Consider the following 21,031-nt stretch of genomic DNA (forward strand, 5'->3'; position numbering starts at 1 on the left):
TGACCCGGTTTACCACAATATATGCACGAATTGGTGTCCCTTCTTCTCTGTCTCTCGGCTGGGGACAGATGGGTACGGTCCACTTGCATGGGCTCTGGTAGGCTGGGGTAAGCTGGCGCAGGCAGGAACGGGAGAGGGGCCTCCGAGGCGGGTGACCTCGGAGGAGGGCGGAACTCTCGCTCCCCGGCGCGCTGCTTCAGGCGTTTGTCCACTCGGATGGCAAGCTCAACGAGGTCATCAAAGGTGGAAGGCAGCTCACGGGTGGCGACCTCATCCTTGATGGCCTCAGAGAGTCCATAGAGGAAGGCATCATACTGGGCATCTGAATTCCATCCACTGGTGGCGGCGAGGGTGCGGAAGTCTATTGCATAGTCAGAAGCAGACCTCTTGCCTTGACGGATCTGCAACATCACTCGGGCGGCCTCTCTCCCGTGCACCGAGCGATCAAAGACCTTCTTCATCTCATCTATGAATGACTGATAGCTGAGACAGACTGGGGAGTTGGAGTCCCAAACCGCAGTTCCCCACTCTCTTGCACGGCCCGCCAAGAGGGTAATGACATAAGCAACCCGGGACTGATCCGACGGAAAGGTGGCGGGCTGCAGCTGGAACACCAGCGAACATTGTGAAAGGAACGATCTGCAGGTTCCAGGTTCCCCGGCATAAAGTGCAGGAGCTGGCAGACGGGGCTCTCGGAACAGGTTACCAGGTGGAACGGGGGGGTCGGGCGGTGTCGCCAGTTGAGGCTGGGGTGGCCGCACCAGGGCCAATTGGACCTGCTGCAGCTGGGCCGCCAAGTCTGTGATGCTGGTCGCGATGGCCCCCAGAGAATCTTCAACTGTCTGAAGCTGGGCTTGATGTTGACCGAGAAGCGCTCCTTGCCTCTCCAGCACAGCTTTCACCTGATCCAGATCTGCTGATTCCATCTTGGTCAGATCGTACTGTCACGACACAGAACGGGAATCATTAGCAGATCAAAAAAGGGTTTATTTCCATACAGTCCAGCGGGCAAATCAGAATCCAGGTACAGGCAGGGTTCGTAAACAGGCAGGCAGGCAGACAGATACTGGCGGCCAGGTACAGGCAAGAGATCCAAAACCGATAGGCAGAAGGCTTAGTCCAAAACAGGCAGGGTTCAAAACCGGGAAGAACAGTAAACAATAGTTTCTCTTTAAAGGGCAACTTCACCCATTTCACATAAGCTTTGTATTTTTAGAACCCCCCGCATATTTTTGAATGGTCTAGCATCATTTCCTTATTTTCTGGAGAGACTGGAGAGATCCGTATCGATCTCCAACACTTCCTGTTTTTTATGACGCAATATGACGATTTTTGCGTACAAGAAAATAGGAAGTGTAAGAGGGGATGATTCTCGTACGACTACAACCACTAGTCCCACCCCCCTCTAGGGGGTGGGACCCACTGACGCTACAGACCTATTAGCAAGGGCGTAACCATGGTTTAGACATTGGGGGGGTCCAATTTTTTATTATTATTTGTTAAGTGCATTGCCTACAATTCTATATTTATATATGAAAATGTGGACATTTAGAACATAGTTTCGAGGACTACATTGACCATTTGAATTCACATCTAAAGGAATAGTGTAATCATGTAATGTCTGCCCCGCCCCCACCCCCCCCACACACACACACACACACATACACACACACACTTTGTTTTGGTTTCTTGCTTACTGACCTTAAACACACCTACCAATTACAATTATGCTCTTCCAGTAGTACTGTAGCAAAAAGGATAGCTTCCAATGGAAAAATACCACAAACCCAAAGCATGTTTTTTTAATGTTATTTTAATTAGGACAACTACTGATGTACTTTTGTGATGTACAGACTTTAACAAAAAAATTTGCTGAGGACTTTTAATTCCAGGGACTTGCACAAAGCATGAAACTTAAAATCTTGATTTTTACTATAAAAAGCAAGTCTGATTATTTACACTGAAAATTATTTACATTGACTGGAACACAGAAGAGAAATGAACATGGGATGTCTATGTAGGTGTAAAAGTGCTACAGCCAAAGGAAAGGCAGCATAGGACTGAGATGGAAAAGTATTAACTAAATAAATGACCCAAAAACCTGGAGGCGTTCATTATTAAGCTCAACTAAGCTCTGACAGATCTGTTTCCTGTCCAAAGCATCCAACTTTTCCTGATGAACATGGCAAATGGCAACGTTGTTCAGCCGGGTCTGCGTCATCATGGTTCTCAGCCATGTCTTCAGCCGTCTCAAGGCGCTGAAACTTCGCTCTGCCTCTGCTGAGGAGGCAGGAACAACCATCAGCAGTCTCAAAAGGATCTCGACTTGCTTGAAAAGATGTCGCACCTCTGGCACCATTTCCCGGAAAGTGTCTGCTACCTCTGAGGAAGTTGTACAAGTGTAGTTGGCCTGGAACATTTTCAGCTGCACTTCTAAAGCCATGGCATCCAACTCTGGGTATTCATCCACAACTGCATCAATGTTCCCAGAGATGAGTACATCCTCTAATTTTTGCAGTCTTTGAAGCCCGTCCTGGCTGAAGCGCTCATTGCATTGCACCACAGCAGTGTCCAAGGTATTGTAGTACTGCATTCTGTAGTACGCTTGGGCAGTGGAGTGAGAATGTGATGTGGCTGGACCAGTGAAGCGCTTCGGAGGCTGCCGCACATGAGGCATCTTGATTGGCTGCAGATTAAGAGATGTGACAATCTGAGAACCTCTGGAGTACAGCCAGTCAAAGTGCACTTCAGATCTTTTGGCCTGGAGGCCTCTTTTCACATGGTCTACAGCAGCCAGCATCCCTGATGTAGTTTGGCTTCTCTGCTGCAGAGAAATGTTCAGCTCCTCCATGACAGCCATGACATCTTCTGCCAGAATGATGCCGAGAATGGTATTGCCCCTCAAAAAGCTTTTGTGAAGGCCACTGGCTCTTGCAGACATTTCCATCGTGGTGGATTGAGACATCTCTTCTGTGGCTGTGAGCACAGATTCATATTGTGAGAGGACAGAGCGCATGGCTGGCGTTCGGACTGTCCATCTGGTGGGGCAGAGAGGCTTCAAAGATGTATGCGTAGCTGTTCGATCTGACTTTGCTACAGCTGTGAAGATAGCCTTGAACTTCCCAGACTGATTGAATAAAACGCCCAACTCATGCACTAACTGCATTGCATCTCTTATAACGGGGGCGGATACACAGGCAGCTTGGGTGATCAAATTGACACAGTGTGGCCCACAATGAACATATACTGCAAGAGGCTGCTCTTTCTTGATATGAGCCTGCACACCTTGCATCCTGCCAGACATATTGGCTGCCCCATCGTAGGTTTGACCTCGTAGCTGTGAAAGTGGGAGATTTAGGCGAATCAAAACATCTTTAGCTACACTAGCTATGTTTTCTCCAGTTGTGGATGTGACCTGATACAGGCCTATGAATTCCTCTCTGGGCTGCAAGTTTTTGTCAACAAAGCGCAGACAGAAGGACTCTTGCTCAACTCCTGCTGCATCCTGTGTCCCATCAATTATAAGGGAAAACTGAACCACTGGCAATGAGTGGATTTCCTGTGTTATTTCGCGTACAATTGTGTTGCTGACAATTTGAAGGACCTCATTCTGAATTTTGGGGCTGGTGAAATTGTTGTGCCGCTGAAGCCAGCTTGAAAGTTCTTCATCACCCTCTGCCTTGTACTTAATTAACTGGTGGAAGTTGCCCTCTTTGTTGTCATGCCCCCTTAAAGCATTGCCCTGTCTGGCCAAGCACATCACCCCCCCCACAATCTTCAAGAAACTATTCCTGGCCACCTGCTGCTGCTTTTGCAACTGAGAGGAAAGTTGAGTACTGACAGGCTGTTTTTGGTGCAAATATGTTGTCACCGCTGCTGAATGGCAATCGCTGTCTTCATGTTCAGAGAACCTTTGGAGAGCTTTTTTCCAATTACTGAAACCAGTGTTGATAAAAGCACCATCAGCCTTACTGGCTAAAGCGGATTTCTGTTCTCCAAAATATTTGGAACAATAAAAACAAAGCACACCTTTCAGTGAGGGACTGTAGTGAAGCCATTTGTACTGCCTAAACCAACTGTCCTGAAATTTGAGCGTTTTATTTTTCAGGGACTGAGTTTCGATAAAGCGGGTATTGGGCTGGTGTGGGCAGGTACCAAGCTCCTCCTTATGCTGATCTAAACCACTGCCTCCTCTGCCTGGCTCTGTCTCTCTTTCCCTGTCAGTCTCCTGAAATATAACGTGTAGCGTTGGAATTACCTGTATATTTTCACTTATCATACACAAGATGCAGGTACCTGTAATGCCTTACTTAGCTTCATACTTAAAATGACTGTCTTTGTGCAATACTAAATTGCATTATATTTCACATTCATTCCTCACCTGATCATCTGCATGTCCAGAGCATACCCCTGTCTGGCCACTGCTTTCAGCCTGCCTCTCTGCCTCCCTGTCTGTCTGTGCTGCCTGCATTGTGACCACATGTCATTATGTTATCAGAAGAACAGTGGCTGACCTTCGTGATCATTTTGGTCTATATACTCTGCTTGTATTAGAAGTAGGCTACTTTTATGTATTGCTGACATGTAGGCCCAGTTTATAAACAATGTTGTAAGGCTGTCTAGTCTCACATTCAAAATTCTCACCTTATCACCTGCATGTCCAGTAGGGCTTTGAATTTTGCCCAAAAATCATATTAGAATTTCGTTTGTTTATTAATATTAATATTCGAATATATTCGAATATTTATTAATAATATTTTGACCATTAAATGCCTTCAGTAATACCTGGGCTGAATCCGAATACTTAGTACATACTATTTATGTTCAGTGTCTATGTCTACTACTTGACGGTCTACAGCTATGCGTAGAACGCCTAGAACGGTCTTCTACAGCTATGCGTAGAACGCCTCTTGCGTGTTCCAACGGTTTATTATGTTTCTAATAAATCCCTGTCTAATCAATACTTCATTCACTGCCTCTTCCGTGGTCGTTACAATATTATGAATAGACTGCATCGGGTTCTCCGACGTCTCTCCCTCTTGGCCTGCCCATAAAAGGTTCGAATATTAAGGGCTGCCTAATATTCGTTCGAATTTTGATTTATTTTTTTGATATTCGAATTATATTCGAATCACGAAGTTCGAAGTCAAAGCCCTAATGTCCAGAGCATGTCCCTGTCTGGCCACTGCTTTCAGCATGCCTGTCTCTCTCCCTGTCTCTCTGTGGTGCCTGCATTGTGACCCCACGTCATTTTATCAGAAAAAACAGCGACTCATATTTTAATTAGGCTACTCGTTTTATTTACTCACACATTTAGCTCGGTATCAAGCTACTAATTGTCTGGAGAAAAAAAAAACGTGTACGCTCGGCTGCTGGTCCAGTTTTATCCGCTTTTTAAGTAACCTTAAATTGTCCGTTACCTCCTCTCCAACACGTTAAATAACGTTACTTACATTCAAATGACTCACCTGATCACCTGCATGTTCAGAGCACGTCCCTGTCTGGCCACTGCTTTCAGCATGCCTGTCTAGGCTGTCTCTCTCCTTCTCTCTCTGTGCTGCCTGCATCGTAACCATGTCATTTTATCAAAAGAACAGCGACTGACCTTCATGAGCTATATTTAATATTCTGCTTTTACGAGGCTACTCGTTTTATTTGCTTACTCAAAGCTCGGTATCAACTTACTTACTGTCTGAAAAAAACTCTGTATGCTTGGCTGTTGGTCCAGTTTCTTCTGCTTTTTACGTACCGGTAACCTCAAATCCTCCATTACTCTTTACTTTCTTGGCTCTCACTGAAGAAAGAGTGTGGGGTAACCATGACAACGCAGAAAGTCGCGAGGTGGTTTCAAACTAAATCGCACAAGTGTACAATTAGGAGGGGGGATTCTTAACAAACGGAAATAAATTGAAAATAAATAAGACATAACAAGAGACCGATCCATTGACAGGGTTCATAAAAAGAGAACATGTCATATATTTTACATTTTATCCTGCTGTATATTGGGGGGGACAGGTTAGTATTTTCTCAACATTGGGGGGGACACGACCCCCCCAAAGAATGCGTGGTTACGCCGTTGCCTATTAGAGCAGTGCCAGTGGGTGGGACTTCACCAGCAGAAACTAACATCCACAGCGTCTGAAGCTAAGATAACAGAGGCTGTTGATAAAACTGAAGTAGGCCTACATTGGCGGAGGGTACTCGATCTGACATAGAAGATGGCTCCATGCAAAAGTTCACCATTTCGAAAGAAATAGACGAGGGCTGCCGTATTTTCCGCACTATACGGCACACCGGATTATCAAGCGCACCTTCAATGAATGGCCTATTTTAGAACTGTTTTCATGCATAGGGCGCACCGGATTATAAGGCGCATAGAATAGAAGATACTGCAGTCAAACGTTTGACTGGGGTTGCGTTATGCATCGACCAGACCGAGCTGTGCTAAAGGGAATGTCAACAAAACAGTCAGATAAAGTCAAACTTTATTAAGCGTTCTGACAACTCCGGTCACTCCCATGGTAACGATGTTCAAACGTTAATGTGCATATTAACAATATCTCATCAATATCAATATCTCTCAACAATAAGCTCACTTTTTCAGTTCATTCCCCGTCTACGAATCCCTCGAATTCTTGTGTGTCCGAATTAAACAGTTGGGCGAGTACGGCATCCAACATGCCCGGATCCCTCTCGTCATTATCCGAGTCAGTGTCGCTGCTGTTGACTGGCAGTTCAGTGATTATTCCTGCCTTCGTGAAAGCTTAGACCACAGTTGAGACTGTTATATCAGCCCAGGCATCCACGATCCATTGGCAGATAGTGGCGTAAGTCGCCTGGCGCTGTCTCCCCGTCTTGGTGACGTGTGTTCGCCTTCTTGGCCCCGTCCACACGAAGCCGATTTTTTGGGTGAAACCGCATAAAAAGACGCTTTTGGTGGACACGGGCTACGGCCACACCAAACGCGTGTAACGTGCTTAACTTGAAGCTTGATCATTGTGTGTCACAAAAATGGTTCAACGCGCCAACGCGCCTGTGGCTGCGCTGGATTTAGGAGTCCGAGGTAGGAAACCCAAATGCCGCTGTGTTTGGGTGCATGATAGAGTTTAGATCGGGTTAGATTAAATAATGTCGGATATAAATAACAATAATCGGGTTAAATAACTTCACATGGTGTGTCTGGTGTGTTTCCAGCATTCGTAGTGTTGATCAGCAGATAGTCCGCCAAGACGTTGAGGTTGCTTAGCAACCAGAGACGCTGTCCATGCAAGTGAATGGAGCGTTCCCTCTTCGTCATAACTATCCAACCAAACATCCTTCACATTCAACGAGCGAACATTATGAAATTAAAATGCACATTTCTCGCTAAAAATGTTTACATAAACGCATTTAATTGCGTAACTATGTTACTATTTCCACCCAGAATAAAGGAAGATGTCGGCCGTATGCTTCTGTGCAAGCGTCACTACTCTGGTGACGTCGGTTCAAGCTCCACGCTGATTTGTTCCATTAGTAGATGGAACAAGGAGGTGTCCGATAGGCGGAGATGATCAGCGGGAGTGGCCGCCAGCGAAGCTGTGCATGGTGGGAGTTGTCTTCAATCCACAAGCGCCAAAAAGTCACTTTCTGCCTTTTCTCGGTCAAGACTGCACCAAAGTAGAATTTTATTTTATTATTCGACTACATATAGGACCCAATTGCAATACATATTCATGCCTCCACCGGTGAAAAGCTCCTTTAAGAGCTTCACGCTAGTCGCACTCACGTGGCAGTCGGGTAGCAAACAGTACCTAACGTGACGATCTGACAAAGTGAGCAGAAAGGGCAGCGTTTAAATACTCCACCAATCAACGCAAGATGAGGGACAGGTGGACAGAGAAAATGGAGGGCACAAACAAAAGACAGGAAGTCGCCCAAATAAGGACATGGGTGTCACCCCGGACACATGACCAACACATGGCTCCAAACATAAACAAAGCCCCGAACTATCACACTCCAACAGGTAGGGGGAGACAAAACAACAGTCCATGCGAGGATCCTGACAGTATCACATACTGACTACAATTGTGCGCAGCTGAATCAGCTTCGCGTTCCGCCCTCTACACGCCCCTTTTTAACCATAAATGGTCAATGCAAATGACCTCATGAATGCGATCTGCATATAAAACAGACTCAGATGCCGGTATTATGTCTTGTTGGAAACAATGGCAGAAGTACTGAGAAAATCAAAAAAGCGAAATTTCACGGAGGTTGAAGTGGAGACACTTGTGGGTGAGATGGAGGCCCGAAAGGTAGTTTTGTTCGGCGGTCACGGGATTGGGATCGCCAACAACAAAAAGCAGAGTGAGTGGCAACATGTTGCTGCAGCAGTGAACTCTGTCAGTAGCACGGAGCGCACTGTCCCAGAATTAAAAAAAGAAGTGGTCTGACATAGTTACATATTTTTATCTAGCCTACCAATAAATCGTTATGGTCCCTAAATACCCTCTCCCTCCGAATCCTGCCATTTGCATGGTCCGCCAGAAGTGCCATATGGTGCAGCATTACCACGGCGCTCACCTCTGTATTTATAGGGTTACGGTAATAAGACTGACGAGAACGCCTTGGATAATCAGTTTGTAATTACCCACGTAAAATGTTCTTGAACATAACCCCTTTTTAATGCCTGATTTGTCATGAAAAGCATCAAGAGTAACGGACAACGATTGTGATGAGTGTGGCTTGGTTTTTCACGCTTGGGATTTAATTGACATTCGATCATGTGTTTACAGTGTCACATAAAAATATTATGTTATTGACACATGTTGGACAGATGCTTTATTCCATGCAGTCGCGCCGTCAGTGGACAGTATGGAGTGACGGGATTAAATATAGAGAATTTCTTTTTATTTCTATTCTAAGGAGATATTTCTGGAGTTATAACTGAGAAATAACGCAGTGGATTTAAATTATTCTGATTAGGATTTAACGCATGATACGGGTTGAAATTAAATTGATGAAGGGCGATGATGAAACATAATCGTTCTTCTCACTCTGCAATTCTTCGGTCTGACTTCAGTTCACCACCACACCGTCTGTGTCGCCAATTCTCCTTTTCCTCCAAACCATGCGTACGCATGGGTCAGAGTTTGCTTAGGGCTGCGCACATTTTCCCGTCAAGTTGGTTTTTTATAGATCACAACCTTGGCGTGAAAAGTCACGTACGCCAATTTCAGCCCCGTTTTGTGCGTACGCAACGGTTATAAATGAGACCCCAGGGCCGGAGGAGGAGCCAGATGCAGACACGCCCGGAGCCGACCAACTACCCAAGGATGATGCAATCAAATTTCAGCAGGGTTTGAATCAGTCCTGTTTTGGTGGTCCACTATTAACAAAAATGTTGATTGGATAAATAATATATACTATAATCAGCAACGGTTTGTCAATTTTTCCACGGATAAGGTCAAGGGACTATAAAGATATAGATATGCTATTGGCAGAGCAAGGAGGGGTGTGTGGGATGATAAGGACAACATGTTGTACTTTTATCCCAACAACACGGCCCCTGACGGGTCAGTGACTAGGGCCCTGGCCGGCCTTCGAGCTCTTCTCGTCCAGATGGCAGAGGACTCTGGGGTCGACAACCCCATGGAGAAATGGATGACTGACATGTTCGGCAAGTGGAAGGGCCTTCTCATGGCCGTCCTGTCATCCCTGGCTTGCTTTGTCGGGATTGTGGTCTGCTGCGGGTGTTGCTGCATCCCCTGCGCCCGCACCCTCTGCTCACGCCTCATCACCACGGCCCTCGAAAAGGAGAAACAACAGCCCCCTCCCTACTCCGAAGCAGCCCCCCCTCATGCCCCTGCTGGATTTCCCGGACCAGCTTCCCCTGGACGACCAGATAGTGCCTGCAAACTTTGACTGTGAGCATGGCCTCCCTCACCCTGCAACCTTTGACTTTGAGTACGAGCTCCCCTACACACTCCCAACCCCCGCCATCGGCTGCGTCCCCGCCGAGCCGGACATCTACCCGTGAGTGCTAGTGGCCTCTCCAGGTGCACGGCCCCGGCGTCCTGTTTCCACCACCGTATGCTGAAACCCCCCCACCACACCCCCCTCCCCCCCCGCCTGTGACGTGCTAGTAACCTCTCCAGGTGGGCTGCCCCATTCCCGTCCCCGCCAACGGCACCACCCCCCTCCCACCTGATGCACCCACGTCGCCCGGACCAGGGATCTGCGTTCCGGCACCAGGGGCTGCGGCCCGTTCCCTTAAGGCTTGATGGCGCCCCTGGCTGTATTCGCTTCTGTACGCTTCACTGTTTTTAGCCGCTCCCATATCTATGCCTGCGTCTACGCAACCGACGCCGGGAACGCAAATGTTGTTGTTTATATCGCTGTCCCACTAGATGGAGCTCGGGGATACACACGGGCGAGATTCCAGGGGCCTTGATTGCCCGTTTATCAGATGAGGTCCTGAGCGCAGTTGAATAAAAGGGTCTAATGCTCAGGTGGCGCATTGCGTCCATCTGCCCATGATGACACTCAGGACTATTCCGTGGTTTCTTAGTTGTTCCCGTGCCCCGGTCCTACCCTGAATACCCCATGCGAGTGATTGCTTATTGTTACACGACCAGTTAACAATAAGCACATCCTTAGTGTGTGGTCATCTAGGGATGGGTTGAGGGGGATTGCCATTCGTTGTGTACCTCATATCTTTCTGATATTGTAATTGTACTGAAGAAAGTACCGGAGCCTATAAAGGATGTATAATTTCTAAAGGGATGTAATCTGACTCATGTAATCTATAACCAAATAATATCTAAACCTGTGTACATATTTAGCTAAGAGTGGGAGGAGACCAAAGCTACGTTTAACAGTTTAATACAGACAATAAACTACCCTAGATATACACATTAAACACATTGACATATAAACACTTCAATACACACTCACACTCTACCTCCCCAATGCTGTACCCTCCCTTTAACCCAATCACACAGCACACACACACACACGCAGACAGTCCGACCTGAGGTCCCTCGGTGGGCCTAACGAATGTCCTCGTGCTCGTAGTGCGGCGCCGCTGGGTCGTTGGTGCACTTGGAGTGGGGGAGGGGAGAGGGGGTGAGTTGAAACTGCCTGATACAAAGGGGGGCGTTGGAGAGGGGGGACACCTCCCTTGTAGTTGGGGTGAAGATCGGCGGTGCTGCCTGGTAGGGGGCTTGAACCCGCCTCACGAACCTCGTCTGGATCGAGGGAGACCAGCCTCTTCCTGGGTCCCTCTGGCGACTAGGCCGCGAGCACGTGCTCCTGGATAGCTTAGCTCTTCGCTTAGCTCTCCGCTAGCTCTTCTCCACGAGAAACGCTAGCGGGCGAACGGACGGCAAACGCACCTCTGTCTACAATACACAACATGCCCGAACTGACGTAATAAAAGGGCAAACAAAGAAATGAGTAATACAATACCCCAATTAACAAAAAAATCAATTAGTACACAACAGATAAAATGCACATTTAATCCCTGGAAGTATGAACTATAATTGCCCTTATATGCAATTAAAGGGACAAGAATATCAACATATGCAAACCTTCAGAACAGTTATTATTATTTAGGGACACGTTTCATGGTTGCATTTCTTTCCTGTGATTGTTATTGTGTAGTGTTTGTGTGATTGCTGCATTTTTGTTTATATCGTTATTGTTTACTGTTAGTTTTATTGTTGCATTTTGTTGGTTGTTGTTTTTTGGTATCGTTTGATATTTGTTTTTGTATTGTTGTATGCTTGTTGTATGTTTTTTGTGTATTATCTGCTGCCAGTATTGTTGGTATTGTCTGCTCGCGATGTAAGGCCGGGGTGGATGCCACCCCCTAGGTGGGGTGTGTATGGCATACCCATGTCTGAAGCATGGGTAGCGTTTCTCCCACGTGGTTCCCCATACACCCGGTCCAGCGAGTTGTTTTAGTCCCATGCCCATGGTTGTTTGTTTTTATGATCATTTTGCCTTCTTTCTGTTATTTCTAATGGTGTTATAATGGTAGTCCCGCGCTGGAGTCCTATCCCTCGTACCCCTAATGAGTAAAAGTCGTCTTGCGACGACTTGAGGGGGATATGTTTTGAAAAATAACCTGCTGAGTACATCACATGTACATTACAAATATAGCTAACTCCTACCCTAGCCTGATAAGCACATCACATGGCAGACTCCAAGAATTGGCAGATACTAATAATCATGAGATAGTCATAAGAAACAAGACAAAGATCTAAAGTTGAGGCTTCCTCATTCTTAAATAGGAATTGAGTGAGCGTTTCGGACAAATGTAACACTCGAAATGTAGGTATGCGATGTGCAAGCTCAAACAAACATCGGAACATCTTCAATACTAATATTCAAACTTCATATTTCCTTGCCTTGCTACGGCTTAAAAAGGCTGCGCCTATACTCATAGAATCTAGAGTTACAATGCTAAAACTATCGTTTTAGCATTGAATCACTTTAAATCTGGACCTCACATTTGAAAACAAGTAAATATTTTAATGCTAATTTATTATTAATATTAGTAACCAGCCAAGTCTAGGTAGAGCAGTGTCAGATCAGGTCATTGGTTCCTACCTTCAATGTAAAGTCTAAACTGATTGTTTAACAATGAAGCAAAGCTTTTAAATAGCAGTTCCTAGCAGGAAGATTTCATCACCTGATTGAAAGGAAAGCAAAATTCTTAAGAATAGAGGTGTGCCAATTCATCATAAAGGCCTCTTCACACATTTTGCACTCGTTTAGACAGGGTCAGACAGGGAGAGTTAAAATGTAATTTTAATCAAATTTGTCTTGTTGGGCTTGTGAGTAATGTGGGCGGGCCAGCACCACCCAGTCTCGTTACTGATAATGCCGCTGTGGTAAACAACTGCAGACTGTTATTCAATAGGTAGACTGGCAGAGCCGGACAGTAACGGAGTACATTTACTTGAGTACAGTACTTAAGTACAATTTTGAGGGATCTGTACTTTACTCGAGTACCATTTTTTGGGAGTACTCATGACTTTACTCAAGTACATTTGAGAGGCAAATATTGTACTCTTTACTCCGTTACATTTCTATCCATAACCGTGAGTAAGTACCCGTTACTCCTTCTGAAAAATAAAAGGAGAAAAGAAAAATCACGGAAACCCTCAATTTGTTGTTTCCCTCTCAAACGTGATTCCGTTTGAGAGGAATCAGCCTTCAGCCTATCAGCAATCACCTTCGCTTTCCGCCAAAGCCAACTCCATGGTCAGAATTAGATGAGAGACGATTGTTGATTTGATTGATAAAAAAACGGAGAAACTCACACATACCTAGAATTGTTAGCTGACTTTTCTTTTCTGATATTGCATATTTATGTAAGCTGAGCAATTGTTTTTATGTTCTTGAGTAAACTGTTATACTGTATACTATTGTGCTATTGCCATGGTAAAAAGATGAAAATTACTTGATTTTACTTTCAATTCCTTTTACATTCTCCAAGGTGTTAACATTTTTCATAACTCCATGTAGGACGTTTCTATACATAAATGTAAGCACTGTGGCAGTAGTAATGCAATATTTAGAAAACATACTCTTGTACTCTTGATACTCAAGTACTTTTAAAAACAAGTACTTCAGTACTTTTACTTAAGTAGACATCTGACTCTAGTACTTTTACTTGTACTTGAGTAAAATTTAGCAAGGGGTATCTGTACTTTTACTCAAGTAAGGAAGCTGTGTACTCTGTCCGCCTCTGGAGACTGGTGGGAATTCAGTGTACTTTGTTCCACATGGACTTGAAGCAGTTTCTAGCGGGAAACTTTAATCACGTGACAATCAAGCGAAATTCTTCAGATTAGAGGTGTGCCAATTCATCATAACTGCCTGACATTGTGACACATTTTGCAAACCATTAGACCGATCTTTTCTACTGTTTTAATGTTAAAATGGACAAGATGGTGGTAAAAGGTGCCCAGTACAACCACAGACTTCTACCGGCTGACCTTGGAGCTGCCCATTCCAACCAGTCTTCTACTGTTGTACCGGGGCCTGCCAGTAGACATCTGCATTTATTAAGCATCCCGACTAAGCATAAAGGTATTTTTAGTAAATGACTAAATCTCAACAGTAATTTTGACGTGTGACAGTTCAAACCATGATGACACTAGAATCTAGAATCTAGGATCAAGCCCTACCCTAGCATTCATTTCACGAAGGCCGGCTGTCTCCAAGAATTGGCAGATACTAATAATCATGAGATAGTCATAAGAAACAAGACAAAGATCTAAAGTTGAGGCTTCCTCATTCTTAAATAGGAATTGAGTGAGCGTTTCGGACAAATGTAACACTCGAAATGTAGGTATGAGATGTGCAGGCTTCAACAAACATCGGAACATCTTCAATACTAATATTCAAACACATAGCTTGTAGAATTTTGTTTTACTTGTGTGTGTTGATATTGATGGTGAAGTCACACAAATAATCTTTACACATCCTTCCCATCACAAATTCATGTTTACATGAATACAATGACAGCTGCAAACTTGTAATAATAACATTGACTCATAGGAATTGTTTCTCCTTGAGTTCATCTTCAAGTAAAACACCACGGTGATTACAACATCACGAATTAACTTCACAAATGTGCTCCCCCGCACAAGTGTGAGGTGAGGAGTGAGGAACCTCTTACCTAAATTTTGCAACACCATTTGCGATAAATGTGTTGCAGAACTCGCACTAGTAGCCTGCAGTGGGGTGGAGACGAAGTGAAGCAATTTGTACTGAATCTACCGATACTGACCATACATTACATACCGCAATACAGAATGTGTAAATATACTGAAAGTACATTACATAGCCCAATACAGTATGTGTAAATATACTGACAGTACATTACATACCCCAATACAGCTTGGTATCCCTCTAAACAGTATTCGTCCTGATGCTGACAGTACATTAGAAGCCCAACACAGTATTCTGAACTGATATTTATGGTATATTACATTACTAATACGGTATCTGTAATGACACGGACAGGTCATTACAGATACTAAGCAGTCACCACATCTTGACTGGAACATTTGTGAGTTGTTGAGACACCCTAGTAGCTGATGTCAGTAGTTTACCACGTAAAGGAAACTGCTCTCTTGCCCTCTGCCTGTATGAGTTTTACTTGTTTTGGATAATCCACTGTGTGTGAAATACTGCAAATATTGCTGGGAGGATATCCTAGTAATAATGTATTTGTATGAATTGTATGAATTTACCAATCATTCCCTACAAGCGTAGGTTGGTGTGCCTGGAATGTCTTGTTGGGGTCATGGTGGGCGTCAGCCCAAGAAAGGTTGAGCACCACTGACTCATTTTATGAAAAAAGTTCGCACAAATTGCAAAATAAAATATTCCCCAACAATCATTAAAAATACCTTTTCTCATTCTGATTGCTTTAGTAGTTAGCACACATTTTTATTTCAATCACATAGTATGATGTCAGATTGTTGCATTTTTGATGGATACTATTTGTGTGAATGTAGTCTGATGTAAGACTCCATGTTTCTTTCTAAGGTGTACAGTATTGTGGATTTAGTATGATTTAAAATTTATAAATCATACTAGTATTAATACTGTATGTAAAATTACATTTTGTTTGAATAACGGTTGCATATTTTATTCATGTGAATGGGGTCTGATGTTAGGCCCTATGTTTCATTTTCTGTTGTAAATTTAGGTTAAATGTGGATTTAGTATTATTGTCTGTAGGGATATAGTTTGGATACAATGTAAGATTGTATGAAAGATTACGCAATATATATATTTAACAAGGGTAATTCATTATTTATAAATAAAGATATATTGTTAATAAATCTTGTTCCAGGCATGTACCCTTCTTTGAATCAAAGCCCCTGCCACTCAAAAGGTCTCTGCACGGCCCTGTTCCATACATCAAGACAAACCAACAACAAGTTTCTGGAAATTGTTTAACATGAGCATACGTTGCATAATCGAATTACGTATGTTCTCTAGGGATGGGCATTTGAAGGCATACCAATATTCGATAAAAATAAGAGTATCCGGTTAACCGAACTACGAAAAATATATATACGTGTCGCGCACTCATAATGTAGCCTGAAGTTCTTCCGTGGTCTGGCCTTCACTAAACAAATGTATTCGTTTTCCATCTATTAGTCAAATAAATAAGGAAATAAAAAGCAATTTGCTCAATTTATTGAGCAATTTAGAAGTAAAAAAAACACTCAAAGTCAGTATGCTGAATCGAAATTGGTTGAAATGAAACCATCATTTTTGACAAAAATATGAATGAAGAGTATTGCATAATTAAGGCACAAACTGAAATTAATTAAAGTAAATTTAAGGCATGAACTGAATAGATTCAAGTAACTGAAGCACAACAGCAAAAAGTATAAGTTGTAACGGGGGGGGAGGGGGGGGGGGGGGGGTTGGGCAGAACCCAAGTGCACAGACTGACAATGGTGACAGGTCAGTCCAAATGTTTTATTGGTCGCACAGATGATCAGGGTAGGACTGGCAGAGTAAACGGGGACAGGCAAGAGTTCGGGAACCGGCAGGCAATCAGGCAGACTGGCGGGTACCTTCGGCGGGCGGGTATCGGTCAGGCGAGGGGTCAATACCAGGAGGGCAGACAGGCAGGATCAGCGTTGGAGAAACGTCGCTGGAGTCACGGGAAAACTCTGTGAGTATCGAGAGACGATCTGGCAGAGACTGAGTGGAGAAAGAGGATTGATATAGAGGGAGCACAGGTGAAGGTGGTTGGGTTAATTAGGGGAGATCAGGGTGGCAGGCAGGTGAATGGGAAAACCAGGGGCGGACCATGACAGTACCCCCCCCGGCAAGGGACTGCTCCAGACGTACTAGATCGAACAGGGAGGGTAGAGGGGGCCCGGAGTCAGTGGTCGCGGTGGCACATGCCACAGGCCAATAAATGATCTCGGCGCTACTGGAGATCAGGCCAGGTGCCTGGCAAAGAGAGGCCCGTTCACGATTCTGATTTTAATTTGGGCAAGTGAACATAACATTCGGCCATGTCGAACATGACCTGTATTAGCCCGATGGGCAAGTGCTTTTTAAACCTTAGTGTGTCAACCCCTGTACTACTTCAGTTATTACTACTACTACTTCAGCTACTACTACTTAATATAATAATACTACTGTAATACTATAATACTACTACTTCAGCTGCTACTACTTCTACTTCGTCTTCTACTACTACTTCAGCTAAATGTAAATAGACTGCATTTATGTAGCACTTTTCTAACCATTGGCCACCCAAAGCGCTTTACAATATTGCCTCACATTCACCATTCGTGCACTGACGGCGGATTCAGCCATGCAAGGCGACAGCCAGCTCGTAGGGAGCAGTTAGGGTAAGTAGCCTTTCAAGGAACCTCAACACTCAGCTAGGAGGAGCCGGGGATTGACCCAGCAACCTTAAGGTTACCAGCCAACCCGCTCTATCTCCTGAGCTACTAGTACTACTGTAGCTACTACAACTTCTTCATCTTCTACTACTACTTCAGCTTCTACTACTACTTCAGCTTCTACTACTACTTCAGTTTCTTCTAGTACTTCAGCAACTACTACTACTACTTCATCTACTACTACAACCTCAGCTCCTAATACTACTATTTCAGCTGCTACTACTAATACTTAGTATAGTATAGTAGATTTTATTTGGACATGGACATGACAATGTCATTGGACGAACCAGATGCATTGTTTACAGTGTATTAGCATAAATGCTAGTTTACAACACCTGTCCACAGGAGGCTTTTTGAAAACAACAAAAGAAACTAAACAAGACAGAAACAAGATCAAATACTGATAAAATACTGATAGTGATAATTAAAAAGAGTAAAAATGCAGTATACAGTAGAGTACAGAGCAGCAATATAATGAGTCGAATATATATATAGGCTACGTAGAGAACAAAGGCAGCATGATCAAACAATAACCAGTTGTAAATTATTTGTGTGAGCACTGTTGATTTGATTTGAGCCGTTGTTTAAGTTCTCTGTTAAAAGTGTTGCTGTTAGTCTCTAGTTTTAGACTAGTGGGCAAGAGGTTCCATAGTTTTGCCCCCTTTGCAGAGAAGACAGACTGACCGAAAGATGTCCTGTGCATGGGAACAAGACAATCACCATTGATGGAGGCTCGTGTATTTGCCGACGAGAGCTCTGACGTCTGATGGCCAATTCAGACAACAGTGGTGACACATGGTTATTTACACACTTGAAAAAAAATTGAAGATTACTAAAATTAATAAAGTTATCAAAGGTGAAAAGGTTGTGTTTTTTTAGAATGCCGCAGTGATGCCATCTCATGGGTTTCCGGTCCATGACTTTTATTGTCTGTTTGTATATTGAAAAGATAGGTTTTAGTGCAGTAGAAGAAGCTTGTGACCATGATGTGATACAGAATGACAAATTAGAAAATATCATATCGTGCATAAATAATTTGGCCGTTTGACATGACAAGTCCCTTCTTATGAAACGGAAACAGTTTAGATTTAGTTTCGCCTTTTTTGCAACATACTTAATTTGCGTAACAAATTTTAAATTCTGATCCAGGATGATGCCCAGATATTTTACTTAATTTACTGATTCAATTCATTCATTTTTGATCCGTACCTCGAAAACATCGGTGATAGGCCTATTACGGATGGAGAAGCACATAGAGACGGTTTTCTTCACATTAATGGTCAACTGAGACAGCTCAAGCCATTTTGAAATGCTGAGTAATGCTTGTGTCAGGTGCTCACCTGCTAAGCTGGGTGTTTTACTGGACACATGGATAACATTGTCATCAGCATACATTTGACAGTTGGACCCCGGACAGCAGTTTGGTAGGTCATTGATATACATAGAAAACAACAGTGGACCAAGTACAGACCCTTGCGGTACACCCATGCTGTTGGCACGCAGATGGGACCTGACTCCATTGACCCTGACACATTGCTCTCTCCCCTCCAGGTAAAATGGAAACCACTGCAGAGCTTCTGATGACATTTTGAACGATTTTAACTTGTTCATTAGAGTAATAATAATAATAATAATACATTTAATTTAGAGGCGCCTTTCAAGACACCCAAGGTCACCTTACAGAGCATATAGTCATCATACATTTTTTAAAAAAACAAGATATTGTGTAAAAATAAATAAACATAAGCAATAAGAAATAAATAAAACAAAAACAAGACAAAACAAAACAAAAAAACAATCAAAACAGTGATCAGTTAGACGTTGTGTCCGAGTTTGAACAGGTGAGTACTGTGGTTTACCGTGTCAAAGGCCTTTTTTTAGGTCTAGGAACACTGCCCCAACAACATTTCCTTTATCCATTGAAGCTTTTATGTTTTCAAGCAAATAACAATTAGCTGTTTCAGTTGAGTATTTCTGTCTAAACCCAAACTGCTGTGGATGAAGCAGCTGGTTAGACTCTAGATGTTCCATTAGTTGCTCAGCTATGATTTTCTCCAGAACCTTTGCGACAACAGGGAGGATAGCAATAGGCCTATAATTACTCGCTATGTCCTTGTCTCCTGATTTATAAACAGGGGTAATTATTGCAGTTTTCCAGCTTTCTGGGAATATTTTGGTTTGTATAGACAGGTTAACTAAGTAATTGATTGGCTCTAACAAGTAGCTCTGATGTTTCTTGATTAATGCAGCATGAAGATTATGAATATCTTTTGACTTGGAGTTACTCATGTTTGTGATCACCTTTTCAACTTTATCATGAGACACCAATTTAATATAAAAGGAGTCAGACTGAGCATTGTCAAATTCTTTGGTAGATGATTCCGTAGCTTTAAAATTACTCACCAGCTCTTGTACAGACTCAATAAAAAAGCTATTAAAAACATTTGCAATGGACTCATTTGTATGGATAAGAGTATCACCTACTTTCAGACTGGTTATTTTGGGGTGTTTATGCTTGCTGGAGTTGGTTAGTTTGTTTATATGTTGCCACAGTTTGAACTATTACCATTGGCCTCTTCAATGAGTTTGGAGAAGTAATTGGTCTTGGCCTTTCGTAATTCAGACACTACTTTGTTCCTCAGGCCTGTAAAGACAAGGTGGTCAGTGTTGTGTTTTGTTATTAAAGACCTTTTAAGAGCAAGATCTCGCTTTTTAATGATCTGAAGGATATCACTGTTGACCCATGGAAGAGATAATTCCTTGGGTCTGCTTTTCCAGGTTTGTGTGTATTTATCAATCAGATCACAAAGGGTTGAGACAAAGTTGTTGGCACTGTGGTTTAGATCTTGCTCTTTAATTACCTTTTCCCAATTAATTTCACTCAAGTCATGTTCAAAGTCACCAACTTTTGACTTGGGAATTGCAGTTGTTAGAATTAGATTTTCTGTTTTGTTGTGGTGTACTAGGCGTTTTTTTGTTAGCTTTCGTACCATCAGTGTCATATTATGATCTGAAAGGCCAGTTATTAGATTATATGTTTTTGTAACCCTATCTGGCCTGTTTGTAAAAATCATATCAATAAGGGTTTCACTTTTCCTAGTGATTCGAGTAGCTCTACTGATCAGCTGTTTGTATTTAAATTTCTCCATTGTTGATTTTAGTTTTGATTTACCACTTTTATCCAGCCAGTTGATGTTAAAATCCCCAAACAACATACATTCATGACAGTTATCGACAACAAAGAGAAGATTATTCAGTTCATTGCAGACATTTGCATCATGTGATGGCGGATTATAAAGTACAACAATATTAAATTTCATTTTAGGGGATAGCATTACATTCAATCCCAGGCACTCTAAATTCAGGTCCAGTTTAAGCTCTACACATTTAAAATGTTCCCTAATATAAATTAAAACACCCCCTCCCCTTCCCTTGGCCCTATCTCTCCTATGGCATGTGTATCCTGATATGTCAATTAGGTCAGTAGGAACATTAGGATTTAGGATGGACTAATTAGGATTAGTCCAAATTAGAGTCATTAAGTACATTCCGGATCTGGTCTATTTTAGGCACAAATCATTCTTGACTACAGC

The 21,031-nt window shown here is 43.2% G+C and overlaps 1 protein-coding gene across 1 annotated transcript; it reads right to left on the minus strand.

Moving 5' to 3' along the window:
* Nucleotides 1-1,672: 1,672 nt before the first annotated feature.
* Nucleotides 1,673-5,705, minus strand: LOC115529895 (zinc finger MYM-type protein 1-like). Its single transcript, XM_030339044.1, has 3 exons — nucleotides 5,690-5,705; nucleotides 5,469-5,561; nucleotides 1,673-4,465 (listed from the first exon to the last, which is right to left on the minus strand). The coding sequence occupies exon 3, from the start codon at nucleotides 4,277-4,279 to the stop codon at nucleotides 2,081-2,083; it is 2,199 nt and encodes a 732-aa protein (XP_030194904.1). The 5' UTR covers nucleotides 4,280-4,465; nucleotides 5,469-5,561; nucleotides 5,690-5,705; the 3' UTR covers nucleotides 1,673-2,080.
* Nucleotides 5,706-21,031: the final 15,326 nt, after the last annotated feature.

This window comes from Gadus morhua, chromosome 17 (assembly GCF_902167405.1).
Source record: "Gadus morhua chromosome 17, gadMor3.0, whole genome shotgun sequence".
Lineage (NCBI taxonomy): Eukaryota > Metazoa > Chordata > Actinopteri > Gadiformes > Gadidae > Gadus > Gadus morhua.